General features: G+C 43.2%; 1 protein-coding gene across 2 annotated transcripts in view; it reads right to left on the reverse strand.

The window, feature by feature from the left end:
- The window catches only part of LOC129706449 (protein O-mannosyl-transferase TMTC2-like), a 172,698-nt gene that overhangs the window by 105,540 nt on the left and 41,554 nt on the right, over positions 1-25,604 (reverse strand). Inside the window, exon 2 of one of the 2 annotated variants that reach the window (XM_055650758.1) lies at positions 7,039-7,609. The exons of the other annotated variant lie outside the window; for it this stretch is intronic. Coding sequence (XP_055506733.1) covers positions 7,039-7,609 — 571 coding nt within the window. The remainder of the gene's footprint in view (positions 1-7,038; positions 7,610-25,604) is intronic. 2 annotated transcript variants of the gene reach the window in all.

Consider the following 25,604-nt stretch of genomic DNA (forward strand, 5'->3'; position numbering starts at 1 on the left):
TCACCAATCTCTGAGACAGACAACTAGTCACAGGCCTCCAGTCCAAGAAACACCCTCTGCTTCAAGGCAGAAATTGACTTGATCCTGAGGGTCATGAGCTGCACAGCAGCAATATCAAGGACGAGTCGCACCCTGGTCACTCGCTCTTCACCCCTCTCCCATCAGGCAAACATGTAAAAACACACGCCTCCAGATTCAGGGATAAGTTTTTTCCCCAGCTGTTATCAGGCAACTGAATCATCCCACCCAACGGTAGTGCTGAACTAATATCTACCTCATTGGTGACCCTCACACTATCCTTGATCAGACTTTGCTGGCTTAACCTTGCACTAAACGTTATTGCCTTATCATGTATCTAAATGGCTCAATTGTAATCGTGTATTGGCTTCTGCCGACTGGTTCGCACGCAACAAAAACTTTTTCACTGTACCTCGGTACACGTGACAATAAACTAAATTGAATTGCAGGAACAAGATGAGCAGAAGGAAGAGTAAAGGGCCTGTCCCACTTGGCAATTTTTCCAGTGACTGCCGGCTTCATATCAGTGTCGCCAAAAGATTTTGAACATTTCAAAATCCAGCAACGACAAAAATGTTGCAACACTTGAAAAAACATTGCGCGTCATATGTCATCACACCGCAAATGTTTTGGTGACCTGATACGTCAGTCAATGATGCTGGCACCACAGGTACCAAATACAACAGCAATATCCTCCCAGCAGAGCAGAAGAGTAAAGCACTGTGTGCAGCTATCAGAAATTTACTTAAAGATATTCAATCTGGAACCTCCTAAATCAAAGTCTTACTTACAGTTTTTTAATTTTGGTTTTAGTTTTTAAAAATGCAGCATGGAAATGGGTTGGAAGTGTTGTGGGGGATCAATGACCTAACACCTATCAAGAGGCTAGGGAGACAAGTATCTGTTTTCTCAGCTATTCTTTCAACCTACTGTCTAGGAAGTAGGTTGGTTGGTGGACCCTGAATCAAAGGTGTGCAATGCCTGTTGTTTTCAGTAGGACTGGGCTTATAATGAGGAGCAGTGAGGTTTGGGTGAGAGGTTGTGCAGTGGTCCAACTTACAGTTTCTGCACAATAGCAAGTTAAGCTCTAAATCTATAGCAGATCTGCTACCTACACATGACATCCTAATGCTGTTTCAAATATATTTTTGGCTAATTTCACCATTTGGCAACAGTCTTATTTTGGCGTCATTATTGCTAATACTGTGGTGACATAAGCAAATCAATTAAAATATATGAAACGGTCCTTATTGTCAACAGAGAACAAAGGTGACGGAGCACTGAAATAATTTGAAACTTGTCTAGTTGCTGAGGAGCAAGTGCTGCTGCAGAAGTGCACAGAGAACAAAATGTGTTTCCAGCATATCACTTGATGACAGCAGCTATTATCAAAGAAGTAGAGCATGCAAATACCATCTGGTTAGTATGTTTTCTCCTCTTTACTTTCTACCAAAAACACTAAAATTTAAGATCATGCATTCAACATCCTTTCTCATTTCCCTGCAGAAGACAGTGTGCCTGTTCCAGTTAATGTGGCCTCTATTAAATGCTGCAAGCCTCCTTTGTGGTAGACCTGTGTTGGCTGCACAGTGTTTTGAGAACCGGCAAAAATCTATTTGACAACATATCTCCACTTCAGGCATGTCAGTTTTTTTCAACATGTTCACAGCCTTTCATCTGAGCAGTGGAATTTTTTAAGAACTAAAATTAATGTCACTAGTTTAACAAATTAACAAAATGGAATGGACATTTAAAACATTTGTAATGTGTTTTTAATTTTTTTAAGAAGTCTGGTTATCTGCCCCATAACATTTTTTTTTTTTTGCATAACTCAAAGCACACTGGTACAAACCACATTTTATTTCTTGCAAGCCAAGTTCTGCGATTAAAGCGGTAATCCTTATACTCAATCCACACGGCACAAATTGTCCTATTAAGCATCGTGGCAGAAATACCATTTATTTACATTTATTGCACTGAAATCGTTTTAACATTTCTCATGGCTTCATTTTGATGAAGTTTTCAATAAAATTTGTTCCTAAACTGCCCACAGACTGGAATGGTTAATAAATAGGAGTTGCTGTTCCTTGAAGGTTGAGCATGTGTATTATGGTCCATTAAAAGGCACCCTTTCCTGCCTGGTCATTTTCTAAAAGCTCAGATCCACGCATTTTGACCATATGTTTACAGAATGCTTGGCATGATCAACTCTGCCCTTTAGGGATTCCCATCTCTTACAAAAATGCTGAAATAAAATGGGCTGGACGAAAACAAGGATGGCTAAATAAATCTTTCCTTCGTTTGACAGATGGAAACACGCAGTTCATTTGATTAATGGATCCACTCTTAAGCCCCAGCATGCTCCGTACGCATACCAAGCAGCAGTGGATATTATGTCTACTCCTCTCCAGCTGTAACACTGCAGGGTTATTCTTTCAGCCAGTGAGTCACATATCCTGTCATCAATATGTTTAACATAATGCATTTGCATGTTGCACCAGATAGATATAGATATAGAAATGCTTGCTTAGTACGGGTGTCAGAGGTTATGGGGAGAAGGCAGGAGAATGGGGTTAGGATGGAGAGGTAGATCAGCCATGATTGAATGGGGGAGTAAACTTGATGGGACCAATGGCCTAATTCTGCTCCTATCACATACGATCTAAGGAGATCAAAGAGATTTTTTTTTTGGGCTGGATCATGCATGACCTGGACTACACATTGTAATACCTCTGTATTATGCACATAAACCAACTGTAACCCTGTGGGTGCACTTGAATGAAGGCTTGCTTCTGCATCCATCCTACAAGGTGCACCAATTTGGATATGCGTATACCTCAAGCAATGGATTCTTAATCCAGGCCCAAAGTTTGACGACTGGTCTTCTAATAACGATTTGCTGCCAAAGACTGAAAATAAACACATAAAGTGCTGGAGTAACACAACAGGTCAGGCAGTATCTCTGGAGAACATGGATGGGCGACGTTTCAGGTCGCGACCCTTCTTCAGACTGATTGTAGTCGGGGAGTGATAGCTCGAAGAGAGACGGGGGCAAGACAAAGCTTGGCAAGTGATAAGTGGATAGAAATGAGGGGGGAGGGGGGTTAATTGGCAGAAGTTTGGACAAAGGACAGAAGTGAAAAGACAAAAGGTGGTGAGATAAGGAGATGAGGAGAGAAGAAGTGTGACGTGAAGCCAGAAGAAGGAACGTAGGGTGAAAGGAGGACGGGGGGGGGGGGGGGGGGGGGGGGGGGGGGGAAAGGGGGCGAACGAGAAATGAATGCACACCCAGGCGGGGCAAAGGGATGGGGGGAGGGGGGGGGTTAACTGGAGGAACAGCTCCTCATATTCCATTTGGGTAGCTTACAACCAATAGTATGAACATCTTTTCACACAGAGAGTGGTGAATCTCTGGAATTCTCTGCCACAGAGGGTAGTTGAGGCCAGTTCATTGGCTATATTTAAGAGGGAGTTAGATGTGGCCCTTGTGGCTAAGGGGATCAGGGGGTATGGAGAGAAGGCAGGTACGGGATACTGAGTTGGATGATCAGCCATGATCATATTGAATGGCGGTGCAGGCTCGAAGGGCCGAATGGCCTACTCCTGCACCTAATTTCTATGTTTCTATGTTTCTATGAATTCTCCAATTCTAGACAACTAACCCATGTACAACAACCCCCCCCCCCATCCCCCATCCCTGTGCTCCATGTGGATGTGTACCTATTTCTTCCTTGCCCCTTCTGACCCTACCCCCTCCTTTATTTCAAGTTCTTACCTCCAGCTTCACGTTTACTGCCTCACCCCTTTTGTCTTTTCATCTCTGTCTTTTGTCCAACCATCAGCCTATAAAAAAAACCTTCGCCCGTATCCACCTATCACTCGCCAAGCTTTATCCAACCCCCACCTGTCTCCCTGCTTTGCCCCCCTACTTGAATCACTTTGAATAAGGGTCCCAATCCGAAAGATCATCTATCCATGTTCGCCATAGATGCTGCCCGACCCATCAAGTTACTTCAGCAATTTGTGGCTTTGTTTTGTAAACCAGCATCTGCATTTCCCTGTGGCTACGAATTACTTTTAAAAGTCTCTGATGATCAGTGTCTCTCAAAAACTGTTCAAAAGTTTTGAATAGTTAGTAAATTACTAAAAAACATTCAATTTGATATAAAAACATGACATAAATGAAAGGAACGATGATATTAATTATCTTAACTATTTCCTTTGTTCTCTGTCCTCAGTTCAGATCTCCCATATATGCAGGGTTTTATTTTATGTCGGCTAAACCAGGTAATTTTGTGGCCAATGAATGGGACTGAATTTGTAAAAGAAAGAGTCAGACAGGCATTGAATACCAGTGCATGTCCTCTGCCTTCGTGCATTAAGTCGATCGAAAAGGAAATCACATACTTCAGGATCAAAGCAGTGAGCTCCTGTTCACTGTCATACTGTGGACATAAAAAAAGCTCAACACGAGAATGTCAAGGTCTATGTGTGTGTACATTTCCAATGTTCCTTATTCAGAGACTGTGTGCCCCGTGCATTTAAATTATGGTTCCTCGATGGAAACATTAGAACGAGAGCCATCTGCAGTTATTCTACTTCCTAGTTTCCATATCCTCAACCAAAGGGCATTATGTCCACAAGTGTCACAGCGCTATTCATCATAGGTGAACCCAAGCTGTCATCAATTGCAATTGAAACAGTATGGACGAACAGGCATGTGCCTGTACAAAGCAGCTCGTCAGATATAAACTCAACAATCCATCATGGAGATTACTTATTCCATTCACACTCGGTGAAATCCACTTTAGTTCCTTTATACTAGACAGTTTAAAAGGATTAAGCATCATTGAAATATAATATGAAATCGCTCCTATAAACGCACATTCTTGCCATTAACCTTTTGTTTCAGCTGGAAGACAGGATTAGTTTCACTTCATTGCTATGCATTGGTCACTCTAATTTGCTGAAGCACCCTAATGGATCCTCTGAATTAAAACAAAAAGGAACGATGGCATTTTAAACTTTAATGACTGTGGGCTATTACAGTCTGCTTATATGGGCCATTGTGTAACATCACCAACAAGTTAATAGGCAAGACCATGCATCTGTGAGATTTCTTTGACACATATCGAAAATCATGTTTATTTCATTCACATTGGGACCCTTCAAAACCCTGCTTAGGACACGCAGATGAAAGGCTGTGCTTATTATTTGATTACATTATTAAAACTGCCTATCTGGAACACAAATGGAATAAACAATGCTATTTAAAGACATCACATATGCTGAATACTGTCTTTCAAAATACAGTGCATTGCACCATCAGACCGATAATTGTACACGGACTACATGACAATGCATACAAATTGTGGAAATTTTATTAGGAACCTGCCAGAGTGCAGTTTGCTTGGAGGGAAGATGACCTTGGGCCTGTTACACATGAGGTCATGGCACAAATAGGGCGACACGGTGGCACAGCGGTAGAGATGCTGCCTTACAACGCTTGCAGCACCAGAGATCCGGGTTCGATCCCGACTATGGGTGCTGTCTGTACGGAGTTTCTCCCCATGACCTGCGTGGGTTTTCTCAGAGATCTTCGGTTTCTTCCCACATTCCAAAGACATACAGGTTTGTAGGTTAATTGGCTTGCTATAAGTGTCATTTCTCCCTAGTGTGTGTTAATGTGCGGATCTTTGGTCAGCATGGACCAGGTGGGCCAAAGGGCATGTTTCCGTGCTGTATCTCTAAAGCTAAAACAAAAACCACCGAGGTTTTCCATCACATCTGTTGTATGTTAATTGATGGAGATTGATTGCTATGATAAGCCAACATTTGCTACATCATGAAAGTATCAGGACAATTGAAGGAAAAAAAATGGATGGATTGCAGATTTTTTTCCCCCAGCAACTTGCATGTTCCTAGGGACGTTTTCATATGATTTATTTAAGGAATGAGTAACTGAATTAATCAGACCAGGCGACTTCTGGGTTTGATCCGTGGCACGTGCTGAATGATCTGATCTCAGTTTGGAAATTGATGGAAGGAGCAGAGTTGGCCTGGGGCCCTAGTGAGGAGAGAATCCCAGTCATTTATTGCAACTGTGAACTTAGACAGAGATCACCAGCCTCAGCCGTGATAAGATCCCCTGCCATGCTTGAATGGGTCTGACAGGCCATGTTATCAAAGCTTACTGGAGTGCAGTGCTGGGAATCAGAGCATACCGAACTGTAAGCAAACAAAGGCACCTTAGATGGGGGGGGAGGGGGATGGGGTGGAGGTAGAAGGGATGCGGGGATGGACCCGATCAAAACAGAATTTAATTTTCCCAACACATTTTTTTCAGGGGTCAGATGAGTCCTTCAGATTATATTGAAAAAAATGGAGCCATTAAACTTCACATCAAATTACTTCGAGATAAATTGGCGGTGCTACGAAGCTTAACATGGATGATCTCAAGAGGCAGCTAGGTACTGTGTGCATAATGCACGATGCTTTCAAATCTAGCATGTTTTGGTCCGGCATGTTTTTGAAAAATTATAAAGAATCATAAGTGCTTACAAATGGAACAAAGCAGCTGCTGCCTGCTGTAGGGGCGGGGGCAGTTTTTCAAAGACCAAATACAACGGATGGGCAATTTGCCATTCACTAGGCTGCCCTATCATATTGGCATGTGTCAAAATTGCTCTCAGCTTGACACCAGAGCCTGATTGTGCTTTATGTTGCCTTTTGGCACAAAGAGCACAGGGAGGACTAAACAGACTCTTAAGGTCAACTGCAACGATTAAAAACAAGCATAATCTGGATTTAGTACAATTATTATCAGTATCTGCATGATAGCAGCAAAAACAAAAAATTCACTAATTGTGATAAATCTTTACTTCCACATAGGAAATGATGGGCAGTCTACAGCAGGGCTTTTAATGTGCATTGAGAATGGGCGAGACCTTCTTGTCTAAAGCATGAGCTCAACTTTGGCTTCATAAAATGTAATTCCCAAATTAATCTGACACAGCTTACCTTGTGAATTAATGAGATGAGCTGGCAGAGCCTGAGCCTGCGGTCTACAAACACATCGTACACAGCTGAAATAGCCAGGACTGTCACTCCCTGCTCCTTCCAGAGCATACTGCAGACTGCACAGGTGAAGCTCCCAAACAGCCAGGGCCAGCTCCATGGGGAACGTTCCCGGCGCTCACAGTGCCTGATGTAACACATCAGAGAGAGGAGGAAAAAGAGCCCAGCTCCGACGTCCGCTCGCCCTACGATTCCTGCCACCGCTTCAGTGTGGATGGGATGAGCAGCAAAGAGCAGGCCCGCGATCAACGTCCACTGTCCATCACCAAACAGCAGCCGGGAGAGGTTCGTGAAAAAGCCCGTGACGGCGCTGTGCAGCAGCACGTTGACAAGATGGAAACTCCAGGGATCCAAACCTCCAAAGGCACAGTTAAAACGGAAGGAAAGTGTACACAGAGGCCGGTACGACTTGTGGCTGCCACTGTGTGTGAGCAGGGTTCCCCAAAAGTCATTATAAAAGATATTCACCCACGGCGTTTCAGGAAGCAGATCTGGGTTGGCTTTAATGGCACGGCTAGAAGAAAAAGTAGAAATAACATTATTTACAGTTTAGTTTATTGTCACGTGTACTGAGGTACAGTGAAAAGCTTTTACTGCTTGCTATCCAGTCAGTGGAAAGACAATACATGATTACAATCGAGCCGTTTACTGTGATTAGGGAATAGAGTTTAGTGCAAGGTAAAGCCAGTAAACCACTGGAAGGTCAGAGCAATTTAGTAGCAGATCACCAACGACATTTCCTGTTCGTTTATAAAGACACCAATTGTGTGAATGACCAACTAGAGCAAGAACATGGAAAAAATAGACACAGAGTGCTGGAGTAACTCAGCAAGTCAGGCAGCATCTCTGGAGAACCTGGAAAGGTGACGTTTCGGGTTGGGATCCATCCTCAGACTAAAGAGTCCTGACCCGAAACATCACCTATCCGTGTTCTCCGGAGATGCTGCCTGACCTGCAGAGTTACTCCAGCACTCTGTGTCTTTTTTAGTGAACCAGTGTCTGCGGTTTCCTGTTTCTACAAGAACATGGCTGTGTTTTATCCCCCACAGGTGACAAATCTGGATCTAATTAGAAAGCAATTATTGTACTCGTCTTTAGATTTGTTTGCCTATTCACACTTCCTTTCCTTAGCCACAGGCTAATAACATGCTGCTGCGCTTGCCGTTCTCCACAACATATTCCGAATTTGATCTTTAGATATAGGAATCGTGGGAATAAATCTGCATTGTCACACAGCTAATGGGCATTGTGGATGCAAAGAATTGCAGTTGATTTCTGAAGAATTGCCTGAAAATAAAGATGTGGATTGGAGCAAATTCTTTCAAAATGTTTAAACTAGATTATCTCCAAAGCTGTCCTCTGCAACCAAGATTTGACTGCTTGGACCACAGCTTACGCTATGTCCCTTCAACTGTCACTCTATCTAGTTGTGGATCTACAGGTTAATTTAATGGCACCAAATTCCAACAGCAGAGAAGAACATATCGCCTGGCATACAGTTTGTTGAATGCCGTCGCCCACGGATGCAATTTACAGTAATAGAAGATTCCAGACATAAATGTGAAAATAAAACACCATTTTTTATCAAAGAAACATGTTTACTTAAAATAAATAAATCAAAATTGTTAAGACTAATGAAAATATAAAGAATGAAAGTGATGGAGCAGCGGTAGAGTTTCTGCCCTACAGCACCAGAGACCAGGGTCGATTCTAACTACAGGTACTGTCTGTACGGAGTTTGTATGCACTCCCTATGACCACGTGGGTTTTCTCCGGGTGCTCTGGTTTCCTCCCACACTCCAAATTCATACAGGTGTGTAGATGAATTGGCTTTGGTAAAACTTGTCAAATTATCCCTGGTGTGTTGGATAGTGTTAGTGTACAGGGTGATCGCAGGTCAGGGCTGTTTCCACGTTGTATCTCTAAACTCGTAAGTCTAAAGTATGGGGAAAATTAACTTTTAATTCTCTGTTGATTTTAATGAAGTTTTCGGGTCAACGTGACATATCAACCTGAAATAAAAAAACAAAATATGTTGGAAAGACTCAGCAGGCCAAGCCACAAACATGTTGAGAGCTTCCAGCATTTTATTTACCCCTCCCTGCAGGTTTTTTTTTTTGATATTCATGAACAAATCAACATATCTTCCAAATGTTCTCCAGTTACTTTCAGGGGAAATAAATCAAACTACATTTTTTTCACAAACTAATAAAATTTGGGATGAACTGCAATTCATCCCATTGCAGAATATTTCATCTCAGTATGTTAAAGAACAAAGAAAGTGCATTATTGCCAAATTGTGAAAAGCAGCTCCCCCCAAACAGCAGATAATTTACCAGATAATGACATAGGTTTTCATTTTGTGTGGAACTCCACAGCAACAGGGGGGTGACAGGGTTGCCACGAGTCCTGGGCCAGTTTATAACCAGGCCTTCATTTTAGTCAATGCCAATGCTCTGTGAATACTTCTGTGGGTTGCCTGCCTTCTGGACTACAAGTACAATATCAAATTGCAATGCAGAATGTGGTACAGAGTGGTGTCAGAAGGAACTGCAGATGCTGGTTGAAACTGAAGATAGACACAAAACGCTGGAGTAACTCAGAGAGGGACAGGCAGCATCTCTGGAGAGAAGGAATGGGTGACATTTCTGACAGTCAGAATAAGGGCCTCGACCCAGAATGTCACCCATTTCTTGTCTCCAGAGTGGTATGTGTATGGCCGTGGAATTATAAAGAAGTTGTAAAGTTTTTAAAGTCCTTCAGTAACATGAATGCACAAACAACATACTGCTCATCCAACCTTGCCTCCACTGTCTGAAGAAGGGATCCGACCCCACCAAAAAATCACCTATCCATGCCCTCCGCAGATGCTGCCTGACCCACTGAGTTACTCCAGAACTGTGTTCGACACAAGATTCCTGCATCTGCAGCTCCTTGTGGTTCCCTGAACTCCCTTTAGGTTTGTTGTTCAAAGCCTGGCATGATCCAGGCACACTCTACCCATTGTTATGAATATAAAATAAATATAGAATACTTTGTAAGTCATAATAAGATCTTCTTCGATAGTACATAATGGTTCCCTTCCAAGATGCATATTATCCCAATTTGGAAATTTGTTGCAGTTCCACTGTCATCTTTGGATTGAAATGCTGTGGACTTTAGAGATGCAGCGTGGAAGCAGGCCCTTCAGCCCACGTAGTCCGTGCCGACAAGCGATCCCCGTACACTAGCACTTACCTAAATACTAAGGACAATTGACATTTCTTTATGGAAGCCAATTAACCTCCAAACCTGTACATCTTTGGAGTGTGGGAGGAAACTGGAGCACCCGGAGAAAACTCATGTGGTCACAGGGAGAACATACAATCTCAATACAGAATCCAACTAGAATCTGTGGCGCTGTAATGGGCCTGTCCCACGACATGCGACCTGCATGCGGCAAGCGCGACCAAGCCAGAAGTAGGGGCCGCGCGGAGGTCGAGTGATCCCCGTACAGGGCTGGTCCCACCAGCATGCGCCTGCATGCGGCGAGCGGGACCAAACCGGAAGCAGGGGCCGCGTGGAGGTCGAGTGAGTGACGTGAAGTTCGAGCGAAGTCCGCGGGAAGTTCGCGCGTGACGTAAGGTGTCAACACGCTGCGTACGGCTTTGAGATGCTGCGCACCCCGTCGAGGCGGTGCGTATGGTGTTGGGGCGGCTGCAGGCCGGCAGGCCGTTGCCGCGCGGAATTTTTGAACCCGGTCAATTTTTCAGAGCCCCGCGCGATGTCGGGACCAGCTCCGCACAACTACTTACGGTTCCGGCGATCAAAGTGGGATCGGCCTCGCGAGGCCGTACGGCTCAAGCGACCACGTTAGGTCGCGCTTGCCGCATGGAGTCGCATGCTCGTGGGACAGGCCCTAAAGGCAGCAACTCTACCGCTGCGCCACTGTGCCGCCCCTAATCTCCTAACCAAATCTGATGTGGGATTGAGTGCAGTCACCAAACAATCAATTCTGCTTCAAAAAGGCAGCTCAACAGTGAAAGCCATTAGAGATTGGAAAATTAAGTAAACTGTGAACATTGTGAGGCTTTCCAGTGATCTGGGTATTCTCATACAAGGTTGAAAAAGAGACATAGTTGGTATTTATGAAGTCAAATGGGATATTAGCTTTATTGCAATTGGAACCAAAGATGGTTGTTTGGACATTTTGCTGTCATTGTACAGGATTTTGGTGGCAACAGATGCAGAGCAACATGCTCACTGGCTTGTGAAGAGTCCCTGACTCAACAATGCTCATGCTGGTGGAAAAGTATATGGGGAGGCAACAAGCACACCAATTCCCTTTGACAAGTGCGCACAAGGTGAAGCATATCCTAGAGGCAGAAGCACATAGATTGTGAATGTTAACTGTTCCACCTCTCACAGACAATGTCTGACCTGCTGAATATTTCAGTATTTAATTCAGATTTCCAGATTTTTATTTAATGATCAGTACAAGGGAACTGATAGCTGCAAATACCAGCCTGTGTTAGGTAAGCCTGATTAATGCCAAGGTGTTACACAAGGTGAAAATTTGCGTATTTAAGTGGCCTTATGCTCGTGTAAGCTATCTACTCAAAAATGATTCAAGAAGCACGTTCTAAGCAACCAATAACCATGGTGATCATCACAGGTCATCGGCTGCTAAACAGCTGTGATTTATACCCACCTGGGAACCAGAATTGTGTGAACATTGCAATAACAGTACCGGCCCCTCGTAGCTTCAGTCAGCATACCTCACGCTGCCTCGACAAGGTCAGCAGCAGTATCAAGGACAACTCGCACCCTAGCCACTCCCTCGTCTCCCCTCTCCCATCAGGCAAAAGGTATAGAAGAATGAAAACTCACAACTCCAGATTCAGGGACAGTTTCTTCCCAGCTGTTAACAGGCAACTGAATCATCCTACCACAACCAGAGAGCAATGCTGAACTACTATCTACCTCTTTGATGACCCTTGGACTATCCTTGATTGGACTTTGCTGTCTTTACCTTGCACTAAACGTTATTCCCTTATCATGTATCTACACACTGTAAATGGCTTGAAGGGCTGAATGGCCTACTCCTGTACCTATTTTCTATGTTTATATTTAATCATGCATTGTCTTTCTGCTGACTGGTTAGCACGCAACAAAAGCTTTTCACTGTACCTCGCACAATAAACTAAGCCGAACACAGGTGCCTAAAGCATGTGTTCAGCAATACTCCACTGAATGTAAACACAAATGTATTATTGTAGTGCCAACAATGTGTCACCGCTCTGTTGCAGATTTCCATCTCATCCTCAAAACATTCTGGCAAGATAATCGGGTTTTTTTTTTAATACATGAAGTATAATTCAATTTTCATTGAACAACAGCAGTTTAGTCAAGCATTTTCCATGACATCAGCAGTAACCTCAAGCTCAGTTTCTTTTGATTTATCCAAGAAAAAGAGCCTTACGAACTGCACAACTCAGCAGGTCAAAAGGCATGTCTGCAGACAGAAACATATTACGTCAATTTGATAAACTTTCATCAAAACCCTGTTATCAGATTCCGGCAAAAGGTCATCTACCTACTGTAAAAATGAACTGTTTCACTTTCCACAGACACTGCCAAGTATTTCCAATGTGCAGGAAGGAACTGTTGATTCTTCAGACTTCTGAAGCAGGGTCTCGACCCAAAACATCACCCATTCCTTTTCTCCAGAGATGCTGCCTGTCCCGCTGAGTCACTCCAGCATTTTGTGTCTATCTTAAGTATTTACAATCATTGGTAAATTATTATTTCATCTGCAGAATTTGGGCCCAGTTGTAAAGCAAGCTAATTAAACTGATCAACCAATATTTTTGCTGCAAAATCCAGCCTACATGTGTAAGGACAAATGAACATGGAGCAAGAAGAGCATCTCCCCTCCACCATTATCCAGTATCATCATCGATCTTCTTCCTCAGACCCATTTTCTTGCACTTTTCCCAAATATCTAGAAATCTATCAATCCTTGTCTGTAATGATGTCAATGAGTGTATACATGGATTTCAGTAAGGCATTCAGCAATGGTAGGCTGCTCTGGAAGATTAGATCACATGTGATCCAAGGAGAAATAGCTAAATGGATAGAAAATGGAAGGAAGCAGAAGGTGAGGATGGAAGGTTGTTTATCGGACTGGAGGCCTGTGATTGGTGGTGTGCCTCAGGGTTCGATGCTGGGCCCATTATCGTTTGTGATCTACATCAATGATTTGGATGAGGACATACATCGCAAGATTAGCAAGTTTGCTGAAGATATTAAAAGTGGGTAGTTTTGCAAATGGTGAAGATGGTTGTGAAAAATTGTAGCAGGATCTGGATCGATTGGCCAGGTGGGCTGAGGAATGGATGATGGAATTTAATACAGAGAAATGTGAGGCGTTGCATTTTGTGAAGTCTGGGCAGGATCTGCACAGTGAATGGTAGGCCTCTGGGGAGTGTTGTAGAGTAGAGGGATCTAGGAGTGCAAGTGCCTGGCTCCTTGAAGGTCGAGTCGCAGGGAGATAAGGTGTCAAAAAGTATTTTGGTGCATTGGCCTTCATCCATCAGGGTATTGAGTATAGAAGTTGGGCGGTCATGTTGCAGTTGTATAAGACATTGGTGAGTGCATTTAGAGTATTGTGGTCAATTCTGGGCACTATGTTATAGGAAATATGTTGTCAAGCTGGAAAAGAGTACAGGGAAGATTTACAAGGATGTAATCAAGGCTAGAGGGTCTGACCTATAAGTAGAGGTTGAGTAGGCTGGGACTATTTCCTGGAGCACAGGAGAATGAATGGTGATCTTATAGAGGAGTATAAAATCATGATAGGAATAGATTGGGTAGATACACAGAGTCACTTGCCCAGAGGAAGTGAATCAAGAACTAGAGGACATAGGTTTAGGGGTTTAAGGTGAAGGGGAAAAGATTTAATAGGAATCTGAGGGGTATTCTTTTTCACACAAAGGGTGGTGGGTGTATGGAACAAGTTGCCAGGGATGATAATTGAGGCTGGGACTATCCTAACATTTGAGAAACAGTTAGACAGGTACATGGATAGGACAGGTTCAGAGGGACATGGACCAAACACAGGCAGGTGGGACGAGTGTAGCTGGGCCGGTGTGGGCAAGTTGGGCTGAAGGGCCTGTTTCCACACTGTATCACTCTATGACTCTATGATTGGGGCTCAATGGCACCCCAGGGCAGAGAATTCCAAAGATCAAGCATCCTCTAAGTGAAGAAATTTCTCTTCATCTCCATCTGAAATGACTCGCCCCTTATTCTGTAGCTTCTGGGTTTTTCCAACCAGGGGAAACATCTCCTCTACATCAATCTTGTCAAGCCCTGTAAGAATTGTGTACGTTTCCATGAGATCCATTCCTTTGAGCTTCAGAGAATACAGGCCTCATTTACTGAAAGCTCTCCTCAAAGCATTGTTGTACCAGAGCATTATTGAGCAACCTTGACGCTCACAATGAAGGATGAATTTCCAAGCCGTGCATGTATGCATCCCACATACTCGGATCCCTTTCACAAAAGCGATCCTTAAGCACTGACTACAGAGACGTTTATACTGTGCATGTTGTGGGATTTGGATTGTTACCATATGAACTAATGATGTTTAGGATCCTTCAGTTGGCAAGAAGTAAAGGCTTGAATTCCATTAATCCGCGATGGCTTTAAATATAGCGTCGGTGATGAAAAGGTTTTAGCTTATTGTGCAAACCAGTTCCTCCCTCCATTACTTGCATTATTGAATTGATACTATGGACTGGATATTGAGATCTGCAACAAAGGAACAGTGGCGACTACTCATGAAACTTACACGGGTGGCACAGTTGCGCAGCGGTAGAGTTGCTGCCCTACAGCGCCAGAGACCTGGGTTCAATCCTGACCACGGGTGCTGCATGTTCAGAGTTTGTGCGTTCTCCCCGTGACTATGTGAGTTTTCTCCAAGATTTTCGGTTTCCTCCCTCACTCCAAAGACGTACAGGTTTACAGGTCAATTGGCTTGGTATAAATTCAAATTGTCTCTGGTGTGTGTGGGATAGTGTTAATGTGCGGGGATCGTTGATCGGCGTAGACTCGGTGGGCCGAAGCAGCTGTTTCCCCCTCCACTAGGGGCGCTGCACTGGCAGCAGCCTCTGCCTACAGCCTGTCTGTTTTTTCTGTCTTTTTTATTATTTTTAGTTAGACTAAAGTGTTGTGTTAGGGGGAACTTTAACTTTCCTATGTGGGGGAGGGGGGCAGGGTAAGGGGGAAACCGTTTCCCAGTCTCTTCCTGGCGGGGACAAGACTATTTCTCCGAGTCGCGTCCTCGCCCCCACCTCGCGGCCTACCAGCTGGATCGGAGCGGCCTTTCCTGCCGGGGACCGGGAACCGGACCAGGGCTGCTACAGCGGCGGCGCAGCGCTGGAGTCACCGCGGAGCGGGCGATGCCTACCTGGGTCGCCGTTGGAGCTCTGGAGCGTTGGGCCGTGGCTCCAACATCGTGGAGCTCTGGTGCGGAGAGCTTCCAACGCGGGCGGCGCTGACCGTCATCGTGGAGTCCTGGGGCGCCTTGTAGAGGACCTACAGCAGCAGTCTCCACCCGGCGCGGCCTACGGACATTGGAAGCCGCCGACTCCGGTAGGAGGGGGCCGACTCTGTGTCCACGCCGCTGAGGACATCCCGCAGCCCCGACGTCGGACTTTTAATACCCCGGCGTGCGGTCCTGGACATCGGGCCGCCCGTAGCGGCAACTGCGGAGGGCACGGGGAGGCCCTGACCACGGGGAATAGTGGAGGAAGAGGCTGACTTTGGTGCCTTCCCACACAGTGGGGAACTTTGATTCTGCTGTGTGGGGATGTTTTGTGTCAACTCTATGGTGTGTTGTGTCCTGTTGATTTTTAGTGTATGGCTGTATGGAAATTCATTTCACTGTGCCATTAGGCACACGTGACAATTAAGACTATCTTGTATCTTGTATCTTGTATCTCTAAAAATCTAAACTAAAACACGTAACCACAGACTCTGAGAGATTTTACAGAGAACTTATGTGCTACAAGAGTTACATCAGTGCAGCACCACAGGGAATCAGAGACCTTTGTGAGCAAAAACTACTATTAATTTCCTTTTAATTAATCAGATTAAAAATCATGAACAAGGCATAGTTTGAACCAGAAAGCATCAAATGGAATGTTTCATTCAATCCCAAGTCATGTGCAGAAAACAAAAGGAAAGAATAATGAGATTGAAAGATAAAATAAATTTAAAATAATTTTCATTTACTTGTTTTTAATACGTCAAGGAAAGGGAATTGTTTCTAAACAAATGATATAAATGAGCGCAAACTGGTTTAGTTTAGTTTAGAGATACAGTGTGGTGGGCCGAAGGGCCTGTTCCCGAGTCCACACCAGCCAAGCACATTAACACTATCCTACATACACTAGGGACAATTTACACATACACCAAGCCAATCAACCTACAAGCATGTATGGCTTTGGGGTGTGGGAGGAAACCATAGATCTCATAGAAAACCCATGTAGGTTACGGGGAGAACGTACAAACTCGGTACAGACAAACACCCATAGTCAGGATCAAACCCAGATCTTTGCCGCTGTAGTTATTTAGTCATAAACAATATTTAGCACAACAATAAATATGTGGTTTTGCTATAAAGGACAAGCCCTGCATAATTTGCTGGTGAGTTTAGTTCATCTGTCACTGGTACAACAACTTCACAATCTTCCATTTATTTTCAGGCACTATCTTTCAGTAGGTTACTACTAAATCAAAAGGGTGTTAAGATCAGCTTATTGCTGGGAAGAATTTTATTGGGTTGTAATTTTCAGTTGATGCTGTTTGGTCGCCAATATTGTTTAATTCCACAAAAAAAGTCCACTTTGCGACCTGCAGCTGAATGTAGCATTTACATGCAACATACAGTGCCCTCCATAATGTTTGGGACAAAGACCCATCATTTATTTATTTATCTCTGTACCCCGCAATTTGAGATTTGGAATATAGAAAAGAAAAATCACATGCGGTTAAAGTGCACATTGTCAAATTTTATTAAAGGGTATTTTTTCATACATTTTGGTTTCACCATATAGAAAATACAGCTGTTTTTATACATTGTCCCCCCCCATTTCGGGGCACCATAAAGTTGGCACACATGGCTTCCCAGGTGTTTGTAATTGCTCATGTATGTTTAATTGCCTCCTTAATGCAGGTATAAGAGAGCCCTCTGCACCTAGTCTTCCCTCCAGTCTTTCCATCACCTTTGGAAACTTTTATTGCTGTTTATCAACATGAGGACCAAAGTTGTGTCAATGAAAGTCAAATAAACCATTATTAGACAGAGAAACAAGAATAAAACTGTTAGGAACATCAGCCAAACTTTAGGCTTACCAACATCAACTGTTTGGAACATCATTAAGAAGAGAGGACTGGTGAGCTTACTAATCACAAAGGGACTGGCAGGTCAAGGGAGATCTCCACAGCTGATGACAGAAGAATTATCTCTATAATAAAGAACAATCCCCAAACACCTGTCCGACAGATCAGAAACACTCTTCAGGAGTCAGGTGTGGATTTGTCAATGACCACAGTCCGCAGAAGACTTCATGAACGGAAATACAGAGGCTACACTGTAAGATGCAAACCACTGGGTAGCTGCAAAAAAATGGATGGCCAGGTTACAGTTTGTCAATAAGTACTTAAAAGAGCAACCACAGTTCTGGAAAAAAGTCTTGTGGACAGATGAGACAAATATTAACTAGAGTGATGGCAAGAGCAAAGTATGGAGGAGAGAAGGAACTGCCCAAGATCCAAAGCATACCACCTCATTTGTGAAACATGGTGGTGGGGGTGTTATGGCCTGGGCACGTATAGCTGCTGAAGGTACTGGCTCACTCATCTTCATTGATGTTACAACTGATGATAGTAACTTAATGAATTCTGAAGTGTATAGACACATGCCATCTGCACAAGTTCAAACAAATTCAATTCAATTCAATTCAATTCAATTGAAATGCCTCAACAGACAATAGGTGCAGGAGTAGCCCATTCGGACCTTCGAGCCAGCGCCACCATTCAATGTGATCATGGCTGATCATCCGCAATCAGTTCCCCTTTCCGATATTCCAGAGAAAACAATCCAAGTTTGTCCAACACCTCCTAATATCTAACATAAACTAATCCAGGCAGTTTTGGTAAACATCCTCTGCACCCTTGCAAAGGCTCCATATCTTTCATGTAATGGGGCAACCAGAACTGCATAGAATACTTTAAATGAGGACTAACCAAAGTCTCACAAAGCTGCAATATGACTTCTTGACTCTTGTACTCAATGCCGTGACCAATGAAGACAAGCATACCATACACCTTCTCTAGCACTCCATCTACTTATGTTCTCATTTTCAGTAAACTATAGACTTGGACTCCAAGATCACTCTGTACATCAATGGTGTTAAGAGTCTTACCATTTACTGTATACTTTCCCCTTACATTCGACCTCCAAAAATGCTCACACTTGCTCAGATTAAACTTCATCTGTCATTTATCTGTCCATTTATGTGGCTGAACTTGATCCTGTTGTATACTTTGATAGTCCTCCTCACTGTTTGCAACTCCACCAATTTTGGTGTTGCCTGCAAACCTGCTTACCAACGCATCTATATGTATGTCTGTCTTTTATATATCTTACAAACAACATTAGTCCCAGCACAGATCGCTATGGAACTCTATCAGTCATTAACCTCCAGCCTGAATGACAACCTTCCACCTCAACCCTGTGTGTTCCATGTAAGCCAGGTATTAATAAAAGCAACCAAGTCACTGCAGATCACAAACATCAGGATCAGCCTAACATGAGGGACTTTATTCATGCCTTACTAAAATCCATTTAGACAACATCCACTACCTTACCCTCATTGATCACCTTTGGTACCTCATCAAGAAACTCAATTAAATTCACAAGACCTCTCACGGTTAAGCCTTGCAGTCTTTCCCTAATGAGCTCATACTCTTCTAAATGCGAGTAAATCCTGTCCGAAAGAACCCTCTCCAATAGCTTCCCTACCACTGATGTGAAGCTCAATGGCCTATAATTGTTAGATGGAAAACTGTGTTATCTTCTGTTGAAAACAGCCGAGCTTTTGTAGAAAAAAACAATAAAGTCATCGATGTTAAAAGATTTTTTTAAAAGACAGCTTATGCAAAGCCCAGTCTTCCTATCAGCAATGAGTTAATAACCTAATGTCGTTTTCCTTAGTGATTCAAGTGAAGGATAAATATTGGCCATATGAAGGGGGAATAGAAATCCCACAGTAATGCACTGAAATATCAGTGATACTGTGTGTCAAGTCTCTGGAGTGTGATTTGAACGCACAAACTTTTGACTAACCCTACTACTAAACCACAGCTGACACCCGAGATATCTGGGCAAGTTACTATTTCACTCATTTACTCTTCAGCACAACTGAAAGCACAATGACTAATTTATACGAGGAAATAAAAAATCACCTGGTTCATTTCTTCTATTAAATTTACAGAAATTAGTTTTTTTTTCCTTCACATTATCTCAGCCTAAATGTGCTATTTTAATGTAACCTCCTTCTGGAGTCCTGGCACAATGCAGATATTTTCCAAAAATAATCATGTTTTGGATCTTGGGAATCACAGTTTTGGCCCAGGGAGCTGGCTTTCACAGAAAGCACTCATATTGAACTTTGAGAAACAGGACATGCAAAGGAACTGACTGAGCATCGCTCAGCTCATAAAGGATACAAAAGGCAGAAACTGTTCCAAGAAGGGACAGTCATCAGAGCAATCCAATGTAAAGGAAGTTGACAAAATGTACATGGGATGAGAAAATCTTGTTTTTTTGGGGTTTTTTTAAACTCAGTGACTTGTTCTGATCAGGTACTGCTTGAAAGCGAGCTGGAAGCTCATTTGGGATTAAATTTCCAAAGCAAATACCTGAAGGGGAAGTTTTTTTTTCAGAAATGCAAGGGAAGCGTATAGGAACGGGAGTAATTAAACAGCTCGTTCAAAGAGCTGACTCATGGAAGGAGTGGCCTCCTTTTGTCATTCAATGATAGGTCAGAGCCTGAGAATCAGTGTTACATTCATTCTCAAACGGCACGAGATGTTAAACATTCATTGTCGAGATGGGGCAGAGGCATGTTGATATTTTTAAACGTTTTGTTTGGAGATACTATGGAAACAGACCCTTTGAGTCGGCGGGTCTGCCCCAATCAGCGATCACCGCACATTAACACTATTTTGGCGGTATGAAGAACGACAACTACGGTTTCCAACAGATCTTTATTCAGAAGTTCGGTTTCCAGTACACAGGTTCTCTAGACGTCTGGTCACAACGGTGGCCAGCGCTGAACTAACGCGCGAAAGCAAAAACCGCGCGAAACAAGCAGCCCCTCCCGAGTCACGTGACCGCGGCTTCCGAATGCCGGGTTCGATCTCTGCGTGCGCTGCTACACTATCCTACACATACTCGGGATAATTTTTACATTTACCAAGCCGATTTACCTTGGAGCGTGGGATGAAAGCAAAGATCTGGGGGAAAACCCACACAAGTCACGGGGAGAACGTACAAACTCCGCACAGACAGCACCCACAGTAGTTGGGTCTCTGGTGCTGCAAATACTGTAAGGCAGCAACTGAACCACTGCGTCACCATGCCGTCTGTAAATTATGTAATTTAATGGCTTACAAGCCGCAGCAAGTGGCTGTCAAGTTGTCTGTAATCAGATCTTGGCGTAGAAATCCCACAGTCCCGATATGACATCTACTAATATTTTAATGTTAACAGGGACTACTGCTGATAACGATAACCCATTCCATTCTGGCATCTTTTCACATTTTAATATCACACAGGTTTCAGCATCTGGGTAACCATAAGGTAAATAAAATACTGAGTAATCTTAGTTGATTGTATTGCAATGTGGAGATGGCATGTTGAGTTACCTGCTACTGTGTTTGCCTGTGATTAAAGAAAGTAACCCAATTATCAGCCAGAGTGACTGGACTACTTATCACCAAAATATAGGGTTACACAAACAAGACTTGTTCGGCAGCATAACAAATTATTCTGCATATAAAGTACGCATTGTAAATAATAGAGGGATTATGACTTTAAACAGGATGATCTGGTCTCACATTCTGAGCTCCCGATCTTAATTACACCCCAACGATATTTCGTTGAAAATGTGGAACTTGGACTGGACAAATTGAAAAGTATGCATCCGCATTTGATGGTGCGAAGATTAGGAATCAACATCTCTACGATCCCCTCAGTTTTATATTCAAAAATGATAAATCATGGGAACGTATCTTATGTAGACTCGGATATCCTACAATATGATTTTAACGTTTGTCATGTTGACATCTTATCCTCTTTGTTGATGTAAATACTGCTGAAGAGAAAGTATTCCACCTGCTTGTTGCCTCTAATTTTAAATGACAATATCACTGATAACAGACTTTAAGGGATCTGTGTTTGTTCTTGACCTATTTTCTAATGTTGTATAATCGGAGAACTGCTATGGTACAAAACGAGAAGTTTTTAATAGAACAATCCCATCAGTCCTACCCCCCTATTATTACTGTAAATTATCCTTATTGAAAGCAATTGTAAAAGACAAATAAGGCTGCATTTGGTCAGTTTTGGTCACTCGGCTATTATTAAGTTGGAACGAGTCAGAGAAGATTTACGAGGATGCCGGCAGGACTCGCGCTATATAGAAAGATTGGGCAGGCTAGGACTTTATTCCATGGACGCAGGAAGCTGAGGGGTGATCTTATAGAGATGTATAAAATCATGAGGGGGATAGAGAGGGTGAATGCACTCTGTTTTTTAACCTGATTAGGAGAATCAAGAATTAGAGCTGATGAGAGGGTCAAGATTTAATAGGAACCCGAGGAACAGTTTTTTTCACTCACTGGGTGGTGGGTATATGGAATGAGCTGCCAGAGGAGGTAGCTGAGGCAGGTATTATTAGGGGATTTAAAAGATACTTGGACAGGTGCATGGATAGGAAAGGTTTAGAGGTATATGGGTCAAGCAGGACTAGTTCACACGGGCATCTAGGTCAGCTTGGATGTTAGGCTGGGGCCTTTTTCTTTGCTTTATGACTTTATGAGTCTATTACACTGATCATAGAAATACGTAACACACATATGGGCACTTTCAGCCCATCCATGCCAACTGTGATTTCCACCCACACTATTCTCATTTGCCAACAAGATCAATTTTACTTCCAAAGGCTCCGCAAGCTGTGAATTCCACAACATCACCAACATCTGCCTAAAAACATTTCCTTCGCATCTTTTGTAATTTAGTCCCTAATTTTTATATTTGTGACCCTTCTGCCTTTAATCGTTTGCCCCTTCTAAACCAGTCAAGATCATGACCACCTCCATCGATTCCCCGTCAAGCTTGCTTGAAAGAGAACAGTCCTGAGGACTTCAGTCCACTGTGGTAGTTGAACTCCCTCATTGCTGGGACCTTCCAAGCCCAGAGAGAGGGATGCGCAGAAGTACAGAGGGATTAAAGGGAGGTTTCGAATTTTTCAGCTTGAGGAACCATGGAAATGAGAGCCAATATATGTCAGTGAGAACAGGAGGAGGTAGGAATAGATGTACTTAAGATATCAAATGCAAAGCTTTGGATCAGCTGCACCTTACAGTAGGAAGATGGCATCAACATGCTGGAAACAAACCAAATCTTTGCAGATAAAGTTGTCAAGGATGAATAAAGGGAAGAGAGCCAAGGATGGATCTTTCAGAAACTACTATGACTATGCGGGGAGGGCAAGAAACATGTAGCAGTGAAGCTGGCCAAGAAATTAGTCATCACCTGAAAGATATCTGCCCTATCTGACTTTCATCAATCCAGGGAATATTTTGACTGAGAACCTATCACTGGTAAAGTCAGTGTTGCACCAGATGCAGGCATGGTGGCTAACTGAAAAACATTGAAAGCGCTTTCATGGTCAGCAAAGGCAAGGTGTGTGAAACGTTGCCTGAGAAGATAAACCTGGCAAAATTCAGTTACGAGGGGGAGTGGGATGGGGAGGAAATGTCAAGGATCGGAAGTGGGGAAGTCAGTATCTGAGATCATCAGTTCAATTTAGTTTATTGTCACGTGTACCGAGGTGCAGTGAAAAGCTGTTTGTTACGTGCTAACCCATCAACAGAAAGACCATACACAATCACAATCAATCCATTTACAGTGTATAGATACGTGATAAGGGAATAACATTTGGATTGGGAGTTTGGGTGTGGGGGTGAGAATGGCAGCCAGGGATAAGAACTGATAATTAGAAACATAGAAACATAGAAATTAGGTGCAGGAGTAGGCCATTCGGCCCTTCGAGACTGCACCGCCATTCAATATGATCATGGCTGATCATCCAACTCAGTATCCTGTACCTGCCTTCTCTCCGTACCCCCTGATCCCTTTAGCCATAAGGGCCACATCTAACCCCCTCTTAAATATAGCCAATGAACTGGCCTCAACTACCTTCTGTGGCAGAGTTCCAGAGATTCACCACTCTCTGTGTGAAAAATGTTTTCCTCATCTCGGGCCTAAAAGATTTCCCCTCTATCCTTAAACTGTGACCCCTTGTCCTGGAGTTCCCCAACATCGGGAACAATCTTCCTGCATCTAGCCTGTCCAACCCCTTAAGGTTGAGGATTGAAGATTGAGGATCGATGGTTTATGAACTGGGATGTGAAAGAGTGGGGCAAAGATTTTTCAGAAGGCAACTGTTACTATTTTAGCAGCGGAGAGCACAACCGCCGATTGTGGAGCAATTTATTTTTGGAATAATCAGGAGGCCAAACTGGAAGATATTTGAGAGAGTAGACGTCCACTCAAGATTATAGAGATGGGGACAAAAAAGAGAGGAATTTGATAATGATTTGAGAATTTAAATATAAGACGTGGTGAGACCGCATTTAGAATATTGTGTTCAGTTCTGGGCACCGTTATAGGAAAGATATTGTCAAGCTTGAAAGGGTTCAGAAAACATTTAGGAGGATGTTGCCAGGACTAGTGGGTGTGAGCTATAGGGAGATGGTGAGTAGGCTGGGTCTCCTTTCCATGGAGCATAGGAGGGATGAGGAGAGATCATGTCGAGGAATACAAAATCATGAGTGGAATAGATTGGGTAGATGCACAGTCTTTTACCCAGAGTAGGGGAATTGAGGACCAGAGGTCAAAGGTTCAAGGTGAAGGGGAAAAGATTTAATAGGAATTTGAGGGGTAAATTTTACCACACAGAGGGTGGTGGGTGTATGGAACAAGCTGCCAGAGGAGGTAGTTGAGGCTGGGGCAATCCCATTGTTTAAGAAACAGTTGGACAGGTACATGGATGGGACAAGTTTGGAGGGTTATGGACCAAACGCAGGCAAGTGGGAATAGGGTAGCTGGGACATTGTTGGCCAGTGTGGGCGTGTTGGGCTGAAGGGCCCGTTTCCACACTGTATCTTTGACCATCAGCATTTTATTCAGCGAGAGCCTATGTAGGCAAGTTGCAAAAGGAGGCATTGGTGATAGCAGTGTGAGTTAGGGCAACATGTTACAATACGAACCACAAACTAGTTCTCCCAGAAGGTAAATATGTTAGTCTAAATGTAGTAAACTTATTTTGGCAGAAAAATAACAAAATTCTTAGTCGTCAATGCTGTGTTTCATTGTGTTTCTCAAGGTTGACGTCACCTCACAGATGAATAGTAAAGTCTACAGATGATTTCACAGAAACAGCACTTTAGATACTTGGGTGCTGGTTGCAAGGAATTAAAAGATCTCTTACTTCTTAATCAATCTTTGTCAGATAGAAAGAGAATCCAATTAAAATCGCATCTTTTCTCAATCACGTTTGTTATTTCACATAAACAACAATGAAAGCCATTTGTACTTGTAGAGCTATTGAAATTTTCAACATGAACAAAGCTGTTTTTCCGCAAGCAGATAGGACCAATTGAATTGATTTTATACGCATGCCTGCATAAACCTTCAGCACAGACCCCACAAGAATAAGCAAAGGTGCAATAGTGTTCTGAATATTTAAAATTTGTCCTATGCAAACTACTCTCTGGTGTATTTTCAGAATTAATACTGTTAACATTATCGTTAATGGCCATGACCGGTAATTTTCCACAGACGTTACATTATTAACTCAAGGGAACATGTTGTCCTAATGCAGTGCTAATTGGTGACATCATCCTTCAATAGAAGGAGAAGATAGTAAACAAGGGTGTGTACGACTAATTATTTTGTGAATGGCAACATGTTTACTTAGTTTAGTTTAGAGATAGAGCGTGGAAACAAACCCTTCGCCCCACCGAGTCCGCGCCGACCAGTGATCCCTACCCACTAACACTATTCAACACACACTGGGGGACAATTTACACTTATGCCAAGCCAATTAACGTACAAACCTGTACGTCTTTGGAGTGTGGGAGGAAACCGTAGATCTTGGAGAAAACTC

The sequence above is a fragment of the Leucoraja erinacea genome, chromosome 19 (genome assembly GCF_028641065.1).
Source record: "Leucoraja erinacea ecotype New England chromosome 19, Leri_hhj_1, whole genome shotgun sequence".
Taxonomy (NCBI): Eukaryota; Metazoa; Chordata; class Chondrichthyes; order Rajiformes; family Rajidae; genus Leucoraja; species Leucoraja erinaceus.